The 16990-nt window shown below is 36.0% G+C and overlaps 2 protein-coding genes across 6 annotated transcripts; both read left to right on the top strand.

The window, feature by feature from the left end:
• Nucleotides 1-520: 520 nt before the first annotated feature.
• On the top strand, nucleotides 521-8395 carry LOC127083044 (trans-Golgi network-localized SYP41-interacting protein 1). 5 transcript variants are annotated; one of them, XM_051023276.1, is made up of 10 exons: nucleotides 521-687; nucleotides 809-939; nucleotides 1034-1345; nucleotides 1446-4244; nucleotides 4707-5192; nucleotides 5512-6337; nucleotides 6444-7087; nucleotides 7409-7556; nucleotides 7632-7713; nucleotides 7950-8395. In XM_051023276.1, the coding sequence occupies exons 2-10, from the start codon at nucleotides 832-834 to the stop codon at nucleotides 8050-8052; spliced, it is 5508 nt and encodes a 1835-aa protein (XP_050879233.1). In that variant the 5' UTR covers nucleotides 521-687; nucleotides 809-831; the 3' UTR covers nucleotides 8053-8395. The 5 variants fall into 5 exon arrangements, with proteins under 5 accessions (XP_050879233.1, XP_050879231.1, XP_050879232.1 ...); XM_051023274.1 differs by having other exon boundaries at nucleotides 4476-5192; XM_051023275.1 differs by having other exon boundaries at nucleotides 1446-4487; nucleotides 4719-5192.
• A 309-nt stretch (nucleotides 8396-8704) lies between these two features.
• LOC127083043 (protein NOI4) lies at nucleotides 8705-9600 on the top strand. The gene is made up of 3 exons (XM_051023271.1): nucleotides 8705-8849; nucleotides 9000-9209; nucleotides 9287-9600. Exons 1-3 carry the CDS (start codon nucleotides 8841-8843, stop codon nucleotides 9311-9313), a joined length of 246 nt encoding a protein of 81 aa, XP_050879228.1. The 5' UTR covers nucleotides 8705-8840; the 3' UTR covers nucleotides 9314-9600.
• The last annotated feature ends 7390 nt before the right edge of the window (nucleotides 9601-16990 follow it).

Below are 16990 nucleotides of genomic sequence, written 5' to 3'. Positions count from 1 at the left end.
CTATCTTTATCCTTAAACAAAAATAACGACATCGATAAAATTATGTAAGTAAATGCTAACAAGTGTTTCTTTAAATATTTAATAAAATGATTTTTTAAATAAAAATCATATATTCAATATATTAAAAATTAAAATAATTAATATTTCAAACAAATATTTTTTTAAATTTAAAATCTTTAAATAATATTTTAGGGGACTGATTGACATGACCCATAAAGTAATAGATGCACGAAAAGGTTTGGCCGACTAATAATTCAATGAGAAGTATATATATGACATCGTTTTAGTTTTTTAGTATAATAAAGAAACACAAGAAAGGTCAACAACGAAACTCATAGCCTTGTCGCTTTGTCAATTATAAATACATATTGTAAAAATAATAATAAAATAAATTATTTACTTTAATATTTTAATATAATATTAATTATTTTAAAACAAACAAATACCTTCAATTTTCTTTAGAAATCAATATCTTCAAAACTTTATATTTATGAGAAAGATAATATTTTCTATATTTAACTTGTGCTTAGAAATAATTTAACATTTTCATTTATTTATTTATGTTTCTTACAATCCGATTTTCGTCGTCTTGCTTGGCACTCACTCTCTGTAGCTATTTCAGATTTTCGAAGTCAATTTACATCTTAGGGTTTCGTTTTTTTTCTCCATAATAATCTTTTTGTTAGGGTTCGTTTGCTTCATTTCATATTCATTCGATTCGATTTTGGATTCAATTCAAATTAATGCTTATATAGGTTTTTTTAATCCTGTTTTTGCAAATTTCATAACAAAAAAATTGAAATTGCAGATCCGAATGAATCTAGTTTAGCAATGTCTGAGAATAATCACGTAGCAGAGCAAGATTCGGATTCGGATCCTCATTTGAGAACCCAATCAAATGGGGATGCGGAATCAACCATTGATACTTATCAAGATCAGGTATAAATTCCCAATAGTCTATATGTAATTGAAATGGGGTTGATAAAAAGTTTTGATTTTTAATTAATTAATTAATTAATGGGAATGAGTGAAGCAGGTAACTCATGTTGATCTCAAAGATGAAGTTTTGGAAGAACCTGAAGATGGAATATCCACAGATACTGCCAAAGAGGACATGTTTGAAGATTGCCCTGACGAGCTAATTACGCTCGATGGTAGGATAAAGGAAGAAGAAGCTGTAGCTGATGAACATGAAGATGAGAAGGAAGAGGAAAGTCCAATTCTTCATCAACAAGAGAGTCGTTTTGTTGAATTTGACAATGGTGCAGCGGGGGAGCTGGAACAGCTGCGTATAAAGTTGGAGAATGCTGTTGCTGAGAAAGAAAGTGTTGTGGAGGAATACCAGGTGTGTTGTTTATGAATGATAAGTTTTGGTTTGGTTATTGCAGATTCAATTTTGTTGCTGAGAAAAAAATTGTTTATTTATTTGTTTTGGTGATTCATAGGAACTTTTATCTGCGAGGGACCGTGAGATAGAGAATCTAAATGCGAAGGTTTCTGAATTAGTGCTATCCAATGAGAGCTTGCAAGTTTCGTCACAAGCTCAGTTTGAAAAAGATGGTAATATTGATGTTGTGGTGGATAAGATGATATATTCTCTTGCAACTGTTGTTAATCGAGAGCGAGTATCGGATAATTCTAGAAGTGGGAAAATATTTTATATCGAGGAAAGTACTGCACTTCTGATTGAAAAGTATAATCAGTTTCTTTCTGAAATTTATCAACTCGGACAGTCGTTTTCTGAAGTTGGCTTGGGTACTATAGCGAATGAATATGGGAACATACTTGTTGATGCTCGGGGTGGGTTGCTAGAGCTCAAGAGAAAGGAAGAAGAATTGGTTCAAAAACTGTCTCATTTAGAAGATGAAAATCACAAGCTGGTTGAAGAGCTTGACAAGGAAAAGGTGATAATAGGGACATTGACTACTCAGCTTGGAAATGTAAAGGTAGAACTAGAGCAGGAAAAGGTTAAATGTGCTAATACCAAAGAAAAGCTTAGTATGGCTGTGACAAAAGGAAAGGCCTTGGTCCAGCAGCGAGATTCACTAAAGGCATCGCTGGCTGGTAAATCCAGTGAGCTTGAGAAATGTCTAATTGAACTGCAGGAGAAATCAGCTTCACTAGAAGCTGCTGAACTTACTAAAGAAGAGTTGGCCCGGACTGAAAATATGGTTGCATCCCTGAATAATTCATTACAGCAAAATCATACAATTTTTGAGCAAGTAGAAGAAATCTTGTCTCATGCCGAACTTGATCAGCCTGAAATGCTTGATTTGCCAGAGAGACTAAGATGGCTTGTGGATGACAGAAATAAACTTAAGGGCACCTTCTTGGAACTACGCAAATTGAAGGATTCTCTATCTCTATTAGACCTACCAGAGTCTGTTTCATCATCTGATCTGGAATCACAAATGAACTGGTTTATAGATTCTTTTCGTAAGGCCCACAATAATATTTATGCTCTACATGAAGAAGTTTCTACAATCAAGGAAGCATCCATAAATCATATTGATCAGATGAGTATTTCACTTTTGGTGGACTCACAAGAAAAAGATTACCTTCAGGCTGAATTAGCAGATATGAGGTTTGAATATGGAGAGCTTGTTGGCAAGAACCATCAGATTTCTTTGGAGAAGGATCAGATAGTGAAAATGTTAATTGATTTTTCCGGTCTAAACATGAATGATGAAGGAATTGATCAATTCTCTTCCACCACTTTGATGATCATTGACTTATGTTTTCAAAAATTGAAAGGACAGAGTGGTTCTCTCTCCAAAGCATCTCATATTGATTCCGCATTGTTTGAAAAGATTCAAAGTCTCCTGTATGTCAGGGATCAGAGCTTAATGCTGTACGAAGACATACTTGAAGAAGATTTTCTAATTAGATCTGATGTGAATAAGCTGTCAAACGAGTTAAAAGTGGTATCTGAGGAAGTTATAGCACTGAAAGAAGAAAGGCGTTCTCTGCTGAAAGATCTTGAACGATCAGAGGAAATTCAAAGTCTCCTGTATGTCAGGGATCAGAGCTTAACGCTGTATGAAGACATACTTGAAGAAGATTTGCTAATTAGATCTGATGTGAATAAGCTGTCAAATGAGTTAAAAATGGTATCTGAGGAAGTTATAGCACTGAAAGAAGAAAGGAATTCTCTGCTGAAAGATCTTGAACGATCAGAGGAAAAGACTGGCATGCTTAGGGACAAGTTGTCCATGGCAGTTAAGAAAGGAAAGGGATTAGTTCAAGATAGGGACAATCTAAAAGGTCTTATAAATGAAAAGAACTCAGAGATTGAGCAGTTGAAGGTTGATTTGCAGAAGCATGAATCTGCAGTTTCTGAATACAAGGATGAGATCAAGAGATTGTCCAGTGATTTGGAAAGCATTCCTAAACTAGAGAATGATCTTCTCGAAATAAAAAAGGAAAGGACTCGGTTTGAACAGTTTTTGATGGAGAGCAATAACATGTTGCAGAGAGTGATGGAATGCATTGATGGCATCGTTCTTCCAGTTGATCCAGTTTTTGGCGAACCTATAGAAAAGGTGAAGTGGCTTGCTGGTTTTGTCAATGATTGCCAAGATGCTAAGGTGCATGTAGAGCAACAGTTGCAGTTAGTTAAGGAGGAAGCCAGTATACTTGAAGTTAAATTGGCAGAAGCCCAAGAAACTGTGAACTCCCTTGAGCAAAGATTATCTTCTTCAGAGGATACTGTTTCTCAACTTGCTGAAGAAAAGACAGAGTTAGAACGCGAGGGAGAAAAAGTTGTGGAAGAGTTGCAGAGTGTTAAAGAAAAAGTTGCTGAAGCTCGCAGTACTAATAAGCTACTTGAAGATGCTTTATCACAGGCAGAAAAAGATATTTCTGTGCTTTCTGAAGAGAAAGAGCAGGCTCAAGTATCTAGAGTTGCTGCAGAGACAGAGTTAGAGAGATTTAGAGACGAAGCAGTCAGGCAGACAGGAGAACTAGCAGAGGCCAGCAGAACAATAAAGGATCTAGAAGTTGAACTATCTCAGGTTGAGAGTAAGGTCAATTTGTTGACTGAAAAGTATAATGCTGATCAAGTTGTCAAGACTGATCTGGAAAATGAATTGAAGAAGCTGCAAGATGAAGCAGCAAATGATGCTAGCAAATCAGTTGCTGCAGAGACAGAGTTAGAGAGAGTTAGAGCTGAAGCAGTCAGGCAGACAGGAGAACTAGCAGAGGCCATCAAAACCATAAAGGATCTAGAAGTTGAACTATCTCAGGTTAAGAGTAAGGTCGATATTTTGACTGAAAAGTGTAATGCTGATCAAGTTGTCAAGACTGATCTGGAAAATGAATTGAAGAAGCTGCAAGATGAAGCAGCAAATGATGCTAGCAAATCAGTTGCTGCAGAGACAGAGTTAGAGAGAGCTAGAGCTGAAGCAGTCAGGCAGACAGGAGAACTAGCAGAGGCCATAAAAACCATAAAGGATCTAGAAGTTGAACTATCTCAGGTTGAGAGTAAGGTCGATATTTTGACTGAAAAGTATAATGCTGATCAAGTTGTCAAGACTGATCTGGAAAATGAATTGAAGAAGCTGCAAGATGAAGCAGCAAATAATGCTAGCAAATCAGTTGCTGCAGAGACAGAGTTAGAGAGAGTTAGAGCTGAAGCAGTCAGGCAGACAGGAGAACTAGCAGAGGCCATCAAAACCATAAAGGATCTAGAAGTTGAACTATCTCAGGTTGAGAGTAAGGTCGATATTTTGACTGAAAAGTATAATGCTGATCAAGTCGTCAAGACTGATTTGGAAAATGAATTGAAGAAGCTGCAAGATGAAGCAGCAGATAATGCTAGCAATTCAGTAGGTTCCTCTGCACCTATAAGATCACTGGAAGATGAATTGTTGAAGGCTCGAGATGATATTTCTACCCTAGAAAATGCAAATGAAATTGCCAAACAGGAAATATCTTCGCTCAGTTCAAAGTTAAGTTCATACATGGTTGACTTATCAGGAAAGAATGGCTGCTTAGGTACCAAATCCCTAGCGCTCCTTACATCCTTTAATTATCTTCAAGTGCTTATTAGAGATGATACTCTATTTCTCAAGATAAAACAATGCTTTGAGAGGAAATGTGAGACCTTGAAGAAAGTGGATCTCACTGTGAACAAAGTAAATAACTATCTTACCCTGGCTGCTAAGGATTCCGAAGGGCACCTCGAGATGGAGGTAATATTCTTACCATCCTTTTTAGGCCGTCGACATTTTCTCAGGTTCTGTACACTGTGCATTTGATACTGTTTTGATTTAATCTACTAATATTCTCCATCTAAGTCTTCCAACCATTAAGATATATGTATCCATATATAATTGAAAATTCCGTGGGGATCAATACAAAATAACTGAACTGTGTCATCAATACCATGAAAAATTGTACCGGGTTTTTGGGATCAAATGTGTTATTTCCAATGCTCTTGGTTGTGTTAAATTATCCTCTCTCTGTCTCCTCTAAATATTTTGATTGTATATGTGACAATGTTTATTCCAGGAAGATCCACCCGTAAGAAAATCATTTACTGGCAGCCTTGAAAATTTTGAAGTTGAAATGGACAAAGGAGAGACTAATGGCATTACTATGGAGACCATAATCTCATCAATTGGAAAAATTGCAGACGAATTAACGTTGAGAAGCAAACATATTGCAGATGCGTTTGATGAATATTCGGATTCTATTGATGAATTTCTTTCTCCTCTCCCTGGAAAACTACTGGAAACCGAGTCAAATATAATGGCTATTGTTGAGCACATGAAAATTATGAAAGAAGAGGCAAATAGCGTGGCAAAGTTGAACGAAGAAAAGGATAATATTATCGCCACTTTAGAGAATGATATCAGTTTATTGCTGTCGTCATGCACTGATTCTACCAGTGAACTTCAGAATGAAGTTGACCAAAATCTTGGGCAACTTGGCTCCACTTTTGAGGATGAGAAGTTCAACCATGAAGCAGATGAACAAGTAGAACATCATAGAAACAGTAAATATGCAGATGCATCAAGAAAGTTGATAAATGCTTCTGGAAAAGTTCAAACTTTGATTAGACAGTTCAAATTGAAAAGTGAGCAAGTAGATACAACAGTTAGAGATTTGCAGGCCAAATTAAATGAAACAACAGTTGCTTTTGAATTGGCTACAGAGGAGAAAGACTTCAATAAGAACAGAGTTTTGCAGTTGGAGTCTGATATTCAATCACTCGAAATTGCTTGCAGTGAGCTTAAGGATAAGGTAGAAGGTTATCACGTCCTAGAAGAAAAATTAAAGGAGAAAGAGGAAGAGATTTCATCAATGCACAGTGCTTTGGTGGCAAAAGAAGAAGGTATGCAGTGTCAAAATCTGCATGGACCTAACCATATTGAATTTATTTTAAACATGCATGTATTGATTACTTTGTTATGACTAGATTTTCCTTTTTGCATTTGCAGAAAGCTCCATCCTCTCGGCATCTCAGTTAAAAGATATCTTTGACAAGTTAGATAGGATCGATATTCCTATTGTAGAGTCTGGAGACGATTTGGAGCTACATACTTCAGACCCTGTGAAGAAGCTCTCTTATATTATTGATAGTGTTACTAGGTTGCATCATGAAATAAATTCTCTGTCTCATGATAAAAAAGAGATGCAAACAATCCTTGATACTAAGGTTCTTGAAATTAATGATTTAGAGGAGGAAGTCAAACAACTCAATAGACACTGTGAAGACTCAAAAATGGTTAAAAGCGAACTTTTTGAACTAACCTCTGTCTTGGAAAAAATTATAGATATTTTGGGAGCCAACGACGACTGGGTTGTAGATAGAAAATCTAAAGGTGTTAGAGAATTATTGCCAGCGTTGGAAAAGCATATCATTGCCATTATTTCGGAATCTGAAAATTCAAAATCTAAGGCCCAGGAACTTGGTATTAAATTAGTTGGAAGTCAGAAGGTTATTGATGAGTTAACGACCAAGATTAAGTTACTTGAAGATTCAATTCAAGATAGGAACTCTCAGCCAGAAATCGTCCAGGAAAGGAGCATATATGAAGCACCCTTATTACCTGCTAGCTCCGAGATAACTGAAGTTGAAGAGGTGTTATATTTTAACAGTTTTCTTAAGCTTAAATTTCTTACATGATGCAATATCTGGTTCCAAATGATTATTAGGTGATAGAAACACAGCATAAAGATATGTGTCTTCCAGTGCTTTGTTTTATTCTTGCACTCAAGCTGATGACTTCGTAATTTATTTTAAGGCTTTTGTTTATGCATATTGGAACTTTATTTGTTTCCTTGTTGATCATCTCGTTTTATCTGTCAATTTATTATTGAAATGCTTTTCCTCTAGCTGCCAAAAACTAATGTGTAAGTGGTTAAGGGAGTGCATTTTTAAAGTGTTTTCTTATTTACACAGGGATCTCGTGGCAAGAAAGCATTATCTCCTGTCCCACCGGCTGCTCACTCACGTGTTATGAGAAAAGGATCTACTGAACATCTTGCACTTGATATTAGTGTGGAGTCTGATCATTTAATCAACAGTACTGATACTGACGACGATAAAGGTGATTCCTAGTTTCTCTTTACTGTAAACGGTTTGATTTTAAAACTCGAATACTTAATAATAGATTACTTTGCAGGTCATGTATTCAAGTCTCTGAACACTTCTGGATTCGTACCGAAACAAGGAAAGCTCATTGCCGATCGTATTGACGGAATATGGTAAGCTGTTTATTTTCAGCATATCATTTTTACCTATGGTAAAGCCGGAGTAATTCCATCTTTATTATATCAATCAAAGTTGATAGTTCCATTAATTCAATTTCAATACTTCAAAATTCAAATGAAAAATATTTTTAGACGGTAAAAATTCATTGTTCTATTTATCACAAAAATTTCAAGACAAATATTTTACCAACCAAACACACGCTTATGTTGGGTTTGATTTCTTTACACAGGGTATCTGGTAGCGGTGTTCTCATGAGTCGGCCGAGAGCAAGATTAGGACTCATCGGCTATCTGCTAATCATGCATATATGGCTACTGGGGACAGTATTGTAGAAAAACTGTGATCTATCCAAATATAGAATGCTCAACACATAATGGCCTGCATCTGCAAATTCTAATGTAGATATAGTATCAATGTCCATTTGCCTCATCAAGTTCTCCATTAGTTCTCTGCAATCACATTTTAGGGATTCAGAGATTTTAGTTTTCATGTTTGGCCTCAGTTTCTTACACTGTATTAGCCCTACATTTGTTTCAATATTAAGGAATGTGTTAGATAGAAAATAGGTAGATGAATTTTTTGCACTTGTTAGTAGTATAATAAAAATGTAGAAAGATTATTATAGTGACTAAATTGTTTTTCAAGCAATGAATAAAATATATTATATTAATACCAGTTGAAGCATTTTGAACTATGTTTATCTGTCGTCTTTTGTTCTGTTTGTTGTTCTAATTATATGAACATTATACTCTAATATATCAATATATTTACCATAAATAGTTAACCAGTTATTTTGTAACCCAAAAGTAGTTATTCGAAGGGTAATATTGAAAAAAAAAATATAACAAAAATTCCCATAATAGTATATATATATTAATAAAGCATTTGTCAAAAAAAAAAGCATTACAAAAATTTGGACAGCTAGATTTCTTAGCACTCTGTTTCTGATTCTGTTACAAAAGTTTCTGTATTTTACCTTTTTATTCATTTCATTCCACCTCATCCCTTTAATTTCTTTTCTATTTAGTCTTCATTCCTTTTCCTCATAATTCCTATCTTCTAAACAATTTCTGGTGTTCTTCAATATCATCATCATCACAAATTATTCAGCTTCAACCTCATGGCTTCGGTATCGTCTCATCCCTCTCCATCTTTTCAATTATCATCATGCGATGCATGTGTTTTTTATTTTACTATGTCATTTCTAAATAATGCCATATTCAATCATAAATTCTTTTGAAAAATATGATACAATGGTGCTGTTTTTATCAATGTGCAGTATTCCGAACAAGATGGAAAACCTCTGCCAAAATTCGGAGACTGGGATGTAAACGATCCAGCCTCGGCTGAAGGGTTTACTGTTATATTCAACAAGGCGAGAGACGACAAGAAAATCGCATCCGCTTCTGGACGCTTTCCTTCGCAACGAAGATACGACTCTCGCGGTCGCAACAAGAATAATAATAAAAACACAAAGACCTCATCAAAGGTACTCTATTGTTGTTGATGATGATAAATATTGTGTTGGTTTATTTGTTGATGAATGATTTATGGTTTTGCTTGCAGAAAAAATGGTTTTGCTTTAGTGCTTAGAGAAAGATGGATACAAGGATATGCATATATATCTGTGATGATAAATTAATCTCATTCATATGAGATAATAGATGGATGAAGAAGAAACAAATAAATGAAGAAGAATGGTTCAACTTGCTGAAATAATTGATTGGTGTAGTAGCTTCTAGGTGTTCATTTGATGCATCAAGCTACTTAATTATAATTATAACATCCAAGATTTTATTGTAAATAGATATATAAAGCAAGAAAGCATGTCTTTATTTTTTTATTTATAATATTGCTGATCATATTGTAATGTAATGTAATTGTTTCGATCTCAATTCTTTCACACAACTTTTTCAAGTATTGCGGGTTTTGGGTCTTTTGTGTAATTCTTTGAAATTAGGACTTGAGATGTATTATATTCATCTTAGATGATCTGTCAAACTTGAAGACATCGAGAGGTGATAGATGTCATTTCATGCTTAATGCCTTTAAGACAAGATAAAAACTAAAAAAAAGAGACACTAATGAATCAAAAGAAAATACCTTTAGAGATTAGTAATAAGAAACGGCTCATGATAAAAAAAACACAAATTAGTTTCTATCGTGCCACATCATATTTGTCATTCATTTAAAATTATAAAATGAAAAGTCTCGTACATATTTATAGAAGTACTAAGAGACTCTTAGTAACGGATTATAATTAACTAATTTGAACGGACAATATCACCCCTTACTTTCATTTTTTTTAATATATCAGGATTATCATCACAATTTTGTGGAACTTACATCATCGGCTTGACTCATGTCTCATAATGTTTATTTTTGAGATTTAAGATGCAAAGTGAAATTCTAGTAATAGACTATCGATGTCACACTGAATGTTATGACATCCAATTCTGCGCAGACAGGAATGTATACAGAAGGTAAATGTAAAGGACAGGAAATAACACAAAGAATTGTTTACCCAGTTCGATGACAAACACACCTACGTCTGGGGGCTACCAAGCCAGGGAGGAAATCCACTATAAGCAGTATTAATTCAGGCCTTAAACCAACTGTTTAATCCTATAACTTAATACCTATCAAATGCAATTTCAATATAAACTAAGACCAGAATTCCTACTCACTCCCCCTCAATCACCATAGTGATTACAACCTTTAATTAGTTTAAAGTCAATGGTGAAGTTATACTTCAAACAACTCTTGATTGTGCTTAACAGCTTTAATCAAGAAACACAACACTCACGCTTAAAAGCTTAGAGTGACACAACACTTACAACTCAATGAACACCCTAGTCCAATGCAATCATCTAGGTGATAATTGCTTGACTCACAAGTTAAACCTAATACAAGACACAAATAAAGTACAACAGTGAAATATGATGGTATAATAAATTCTTCACGCTTCAAACCCCTGAGTTGCTGAAAGTAGGATTGCCATCCTTTTATAATGCAACACTTGGGCCTTGTACTTGAATTTCCTAAAATTAAGGTTAAGCAAGTTAACCTAATTTCCACATATTAGGGTGCTAACAAATAGGCTATATGTTAGGCCTCTTAATTTTAGCACAGTTGTTAGTTTCCTGATTTTAGCACAACTGTTAGATTCCTGAAAAATAGTCTGAGATAAATACTGAATCATAACAGAAAAACTAACTAGCCTACACTTTAGCTTATGCTATCAGGAATGAATGTCATAACATTCAGTTTGACGTCTAGAACATATGCCATATGCTAGACAACTTTAATTCTAGCTCAGTTGTTGGTTTCCTGAAACAGCAGCCTGTAATAAATACTGAACTATACCAGAAAAACTAACTGACCTATAATTCAGTATCTGCTGGAATGTCATAACATTCAGTTTGACGTCCAGAACATAGGCCATATGCTAGGTCTCTTAATTCTAGCTCAGCTGTTGGTTTCCTGAAACAGCAACCTGAAATAAATACTAAACTATACCAGAAAAACTAACTGGCCTATAATTCAGTATCTGATGTCAGGGATGAATGTCATAACATTCAGTTTGACATTTAGTAAATCATGTATTAGCTAATCCTACAACATACTACTTAAGCATGTCATGACATCAGTCAAGACATCTAAGTACAGTAAGTGTTTTAACACAAAATGTAGCCAATCAAAAACATCTACAAACTCTCCCTTTGGCAAATTTTTGGCTAAAACAACTTGGCATCACAACAGAGTTCACAACAGCGGAAAGCACACATCCAAGCAGAGAATCAAATTAGCTAATACACCCATCACCCATAGAAGTTAAACTTCAAACAACAGCAACACAAGTAGATAGCACACAGTAACATGACCTCTTGTTTAGAGGACCTTCAACTTCAAGAATTTGTTGTCCTGGGGTACATTAGTTACTCCCCCTTTTTGTCAAAAATGTTGCCAAAGCAACACTTAATATTACAGACCAAAATAAACAGAATAACAAGCAAATTTCAGAAACACACTCTTGATTTTACTTCACAGTTTCAATCAAGAAGACATACTCTTGATCTTGCATTACAACTTTGATCAAGACGACACCCACTTGATCTTGCTTCACAACTTTGATCAAGTAGACACACAAATTATAACCACAAATCAGATCTTCAATCATACATAGATTGCCATTAAGTGTACAATCACAAAACACCAGACATTCACACTGAATGTTCTGTGTACAGGATGTCATGACATCGGGTCTGACAGCCTGGAAAAATCCTGCATAATTTCATAATTCCTTTTATAACTTCCAGCAGGTACAACCATATCAGATGCCATGACTTTGTGTATGACATTCTGAAACAATCCTGCATGAACATGTTCTTGAACTCCAGCAGGTACATAGGATACCTTATGTTAAGACATCACACATAACATCTTGTGAACACTCTTTGTTTTACGAAAATTGCTCCCCCTTTGGCAAATTTTGGCTAAAACATATATCTGTCATTTTTGTTCACAAGGTAAACTATCAGCAGTTAAACAACATAACAGTAGTTTAAACAGCAGCAGAAGCAACACAATTACTAGCTTTATAGTTACTAGTAATACACACATGCACAAGGGTACTTCTCCTCCCCCTAAATCTGTGCAACAAAAACAGAATTACTAGTTAAGGATACAACTAGTAAGACACACAAATGCACAAGGGTACTCCTTCTCCTCCTAAATCTGTGCATACATCAGATACTAGTAACTCCAGCACCTGTACCAGCCAGAATGTCATTCTGACATCTGCTTCAACATCAACACCTATGCACCATATCAAACATCCTCTTTGACATACTGTAACTCCAGTACCTGTACCAGCCAGAATGTCAGTCTGACATCTGCTTCAACATTAACACTTGTGCACCATATCAGACATCCTCTTTGACATCTGTAAACAGAACAACATTCTTGTTTTAACACCTGTGCACTTCCTTCAACAATAGTTGTCCTTCAGTTCAGCTACATACATAACTGCTTCCACATTCCACATCAACACTTATCAACCCTTCTCCCCCCCTTTTAGTCAAAATTGACCAAAGGTGACAAATTAGACAAAATAAATGTCAATTAGTCTATCAGAGAATGTTAGGACAGATGTTATAACATTAAACATGTTAAAACATAATAGTTAAGCAGTGCAAACCATCATCATACACAACTGTGATAGCTGAGATAATGAACAACTCCAAGGAACTCATTAAGAGCCCAAAAAATTACAAACAGGCACCAATGAGGACTGCCAGCATCCAACCATCAGCACCACATCTTTTGCCACATCACAATCTTCACACAAATTAACAATAAATTCCTTTACCAACATCTCATAACACTTGTTGCAAGTGAAATAACTAGTATCTGTTGACCAATCAGAGCACACTTTCAATTGTTTAATAATCTGAAATATTAAACAGTAAATTCCTAACATCACTAGTTGCTATAATTCCTCAGAAAGACATGTTCCCACTTTGCCCCTTAAATTTTCAAACTGAGTAGCATCCAATGTCATGACATTCTGAGTGACATTGTACTCAGTCTGCATCTGTTTCATCCATACCAGTTGGGAACAACTGCTACCAGATGCTATGTACTTAGCTTCTGCAGTGGATAATGATACACAATTCTGTTTCTTCCTTTCAACTGCACCATTTTGATGAGGAATAATAGATGAGGACAACTCATGACTTTCAATCTGCATAGGTCCCATTAAGTCCATGTGCAAAAGTTCCAGAGTTTTGGATGTTTTAGGATGTCCAAGCTTAGGATGTGACATCTTGGTTAGCTTGCCCACCTGACATTCTCCACAGACTTTTCTTTCATCCATAAGCAGCTTTGGGATTCCTCTACCTGCTTCCTTGGATATGATCTTCTTCATTCCTCTTAAATGTAGATGTCCAAGTCTTCTATGCCACAACTTCACTTCCTGTTCTTCCATGGCTAAGGAGCACATTGAGGAGTAGTTTGAGACTTCAGGTTCCCATAGATAGCAGTTATCTTTGGATCTGGATCCTCTCATAACTTCCTTATTTTCTCCATTCTTCACAACACATTCTTCCTTAGTGAACTATACATTGAAGCCTTGATCACATAGCTGGCTTATACTGATGAGATTAACAGTTAGTCCTTTTACTAATAGCACATTATTCAGTTCTGGAACTCCAGGATTGTCCAGCTTACCAACTCCTTTGATTTTTCCTTTAGCTCCATCACTAAAGGTCACATAACTGGTAGTATGAGGTTGTATATCTACCAATAAGTTCTCCATCCCAGTCATATGTCTTGAGCAACCACTATCAAAATACCAGTCTTCTCTGGTAGATGCCCTTAGAGATGTGTGAGCTAATCTAGCAACCCATTGTTGTTTCTTGATGGGGGCATTATGCTTAGATGCCTTCTGCTTAGGTCTGACTTGAGGGGTCTGGTTAGGATAACCATGCAACCTGTAACAGAAGGGTTTTATGTGACCAAATCTACCACAGTAGTGACATCTCCATCTTTGAAATTTCTTCTTTTGATGGTTAATCCTCCTGTTTCCCTGATGTTGTGACATTGGTTGTGACTTCTGTTTGATTTTCTGAACTTCAGCCTTTGAGCTTTTGGGTTCAGTTGAGGATTCCTTAACAAAGCCTAAACCAGACATGGTTCCTGATTTCTGTCCCACCTTTAGAATCTCTTCCAAAGTGTCAATTCCTTTATTTAGCATTCTGATGGATTTTGTCATTTGATCTAGCTTAGTGGTCAGCAAGGTTATCTCACCATTTAGACCATCTATGACTGTCAGATGCTTCTTCTTCTCAGCTTCCAGCTCCTTGATGAGTTTCTTCTGCTTTTCTCCTTGTATACACACTTCTGCACTTTTGACACATAACTCTTTATATGAAGCAGCAAGTTCATCAAATGTAAGTTCATCTCCACTTGAGTCATCATCAGAGGCACAGACACTAGTTAGTGCAATGACATGTTTAGCAGATTCTCCTTCAGATTCACTCTCAGAGTCTCCCTCAGACCAGGTGACAGATAGTCCCTTCTTTTGCATCTTGAGGAAGGTAGGACATTCATCTCTAATGTGTCCAAAACCTTCACATCCATGACACTGGATTCCCTTGTCTTGGTTGAACTTTTCTTCAGATTTTGATCTTCTACTGATGTCAGATGAAGAGTTCTTGACATTTGGTCTACCTTTTTGATCAACCTTCTTTATGAACTTGTTGAACTGTCTTCCAAGCATGGCTATAGCTTCTGATATGCTTTCATCACCTCCAATATTTCCTTCTTCTGAATCCTCTTCAGTATTTGATACAAAATCTATGCTTTTGTTTTTCTTTTCAACATTCTCACACAAGCCCATTTCAAAAGTTTGGAGAGAACCAATAAGCTCATCAACCTTCATATTGCAGATATCTTGAGCCTCTTCTATAGCAGTAACCTTCATGGAAAATCTCTTGGGCAATGATCTGAGAATATTTCTTACAAGTTTTTCTTCAGACATTTTCTCTCCTAAGCCTCCAGAAGTGTTGGCAATTTCAAGAACATTCATGTGGAAGTCATGAATTGTCTCATCCTCTTTCATCCTCAGATTTTCAAACTTAGTAGTCAGCATCTGGAGTTTAGACATCCTTACCTTGGAGGTACCTTCATGAGTTGTTTTGAGAGTATCCCACACTTCTTTAGCCAGCTCACAGTGATGCACCAGTCTGAAGATGTTCTTATTTATCCCATTGAACAGTGCATTCAAGGCCTTAGAGTTTCCAAGGGCTAATGCCTCTTGCTCCTTGTCCCACTCTTCTTCAGGAATTTGCATAATGATTCCATCTTTACCTGTCTTCGTTGGATGTTCCCATCCTTTGTTGACAGCTCTTCAGACCTTGCTATCCAGAGACCTTAAGAAGGCTATCATACGAGGTTTCCAGTCATCATAGTTAGAACCATCCAGCATGGGTGGTCTATTTGAGAATCCTACATCCTTGTCCATGGTACTAGAAAGTAACGTCCCTAGATCTCACCCAGAAATTAACAGGCAGGGTGCCTGCTCTGATGCCAATTGAAATTCTAGTAACAGACTATCGATGTCACACTGGATGTTATGACATCCAATTCTACGCAGACAGGAATGTATACAGAAGGTAAATGTAAAGGACAGTAAATAACACAAAGAATTGTTTACCCAGTTCGGTGACAAACACACCTACGTCTGGGGGCTACCAAGCCAGGGAGGAAATTCACTATAAGCAGTATTAATTCAGGCCTTAAACCAACTGTTTAATCCTATCACTTAATACCTACCAAATGCAATTTCAATCTAAACTAAGACCAGAGTTCCTACTCACTCCCCCTCAATCACCACAGTGATTACAACCTTTAATTAGTTTAAAGTCAATGGTGAAGTTATACTTCAAACAACTTTTGATTGTGCTTAACAGATTTAATCAAGAAACACAACACTCACGCTTAAAAGCTTAGAGTGACACAACACTTACAACTCAATGAACATCCTAGTCCAATGCAATCATCTAGGTGATAATTGCTTGGGTCACAAGTTAAACCTAATACAAGACACAAATAAAGTACAACAGTGAAATATGATGGTATAATAAATTCTTCACGCTTCAAACCCCTGAGTTGTTGAAAGTAGGATTGCCATCCTTTTATAATGCAGCACTTGGGCCTTGTACTTGAATTTCCTAAAATTAAGGTTAAGCAAGTTAACCTAATTTCCACATATTAGGGTGCTAACAAATAGGCTATATGTTAGGCCTCTTAATTTTAGCACAGTTGTTAGTTTCCTGATTTTAGCACAACTGTTAGATTCCTGAAAAATAGTCTGAGATAAATACTGAATCATAACAGAAAAACTAACTAGCCTACACTTTAGCTTATGCTGTCAGGAATGAATGTCATAACATTCAGTTTGACGTCCAGAACATAGGCCATATGCTAGACAACTTTAATTCTATCTCAGTTGTTGGTTTCCTAAAACAGCAGCCTGTAATAAATACTGAACTATACCAGAAAACTAACTGGCCTATAATTCAGTATCTGCTGGAATGTCATAACATTAAGTTTGACGTCCAGAACATAGGCCATATGCTAGGTCTCTTAATTCTAGCTCAACTGTTGGTTACCTGAAACAGCAGCCTGAAATAAATACTGAACTATACCAGAAAAACTAACTGGCCTATAATTCAGTATCTGCTGTCAGGGATGAATGTCATAATA

The sequence above is a fragment of the Lathyrus oleraceus genome, chromosome 5, assembly GCF_024323335.1.
Source record: "Lathyrus oleraceus cultivar Zhongwan6 chromosome 5, CAAS_Psat_ZW6_1.0, whole genome shotgun sequence".
Classification (NCBI taxonomy): Eukaryota; Viridiplantae; Streptophyta; class Magnoliopsida; order Fabales; family Fabaceae; genus Lathyrus; species Lathyrus oleraceus.
The sequence above is the reverse complement of the archived record's forward strand: the minus strand, read 5'-3'. Positions and strand labels throughout refer to the sequence as shown.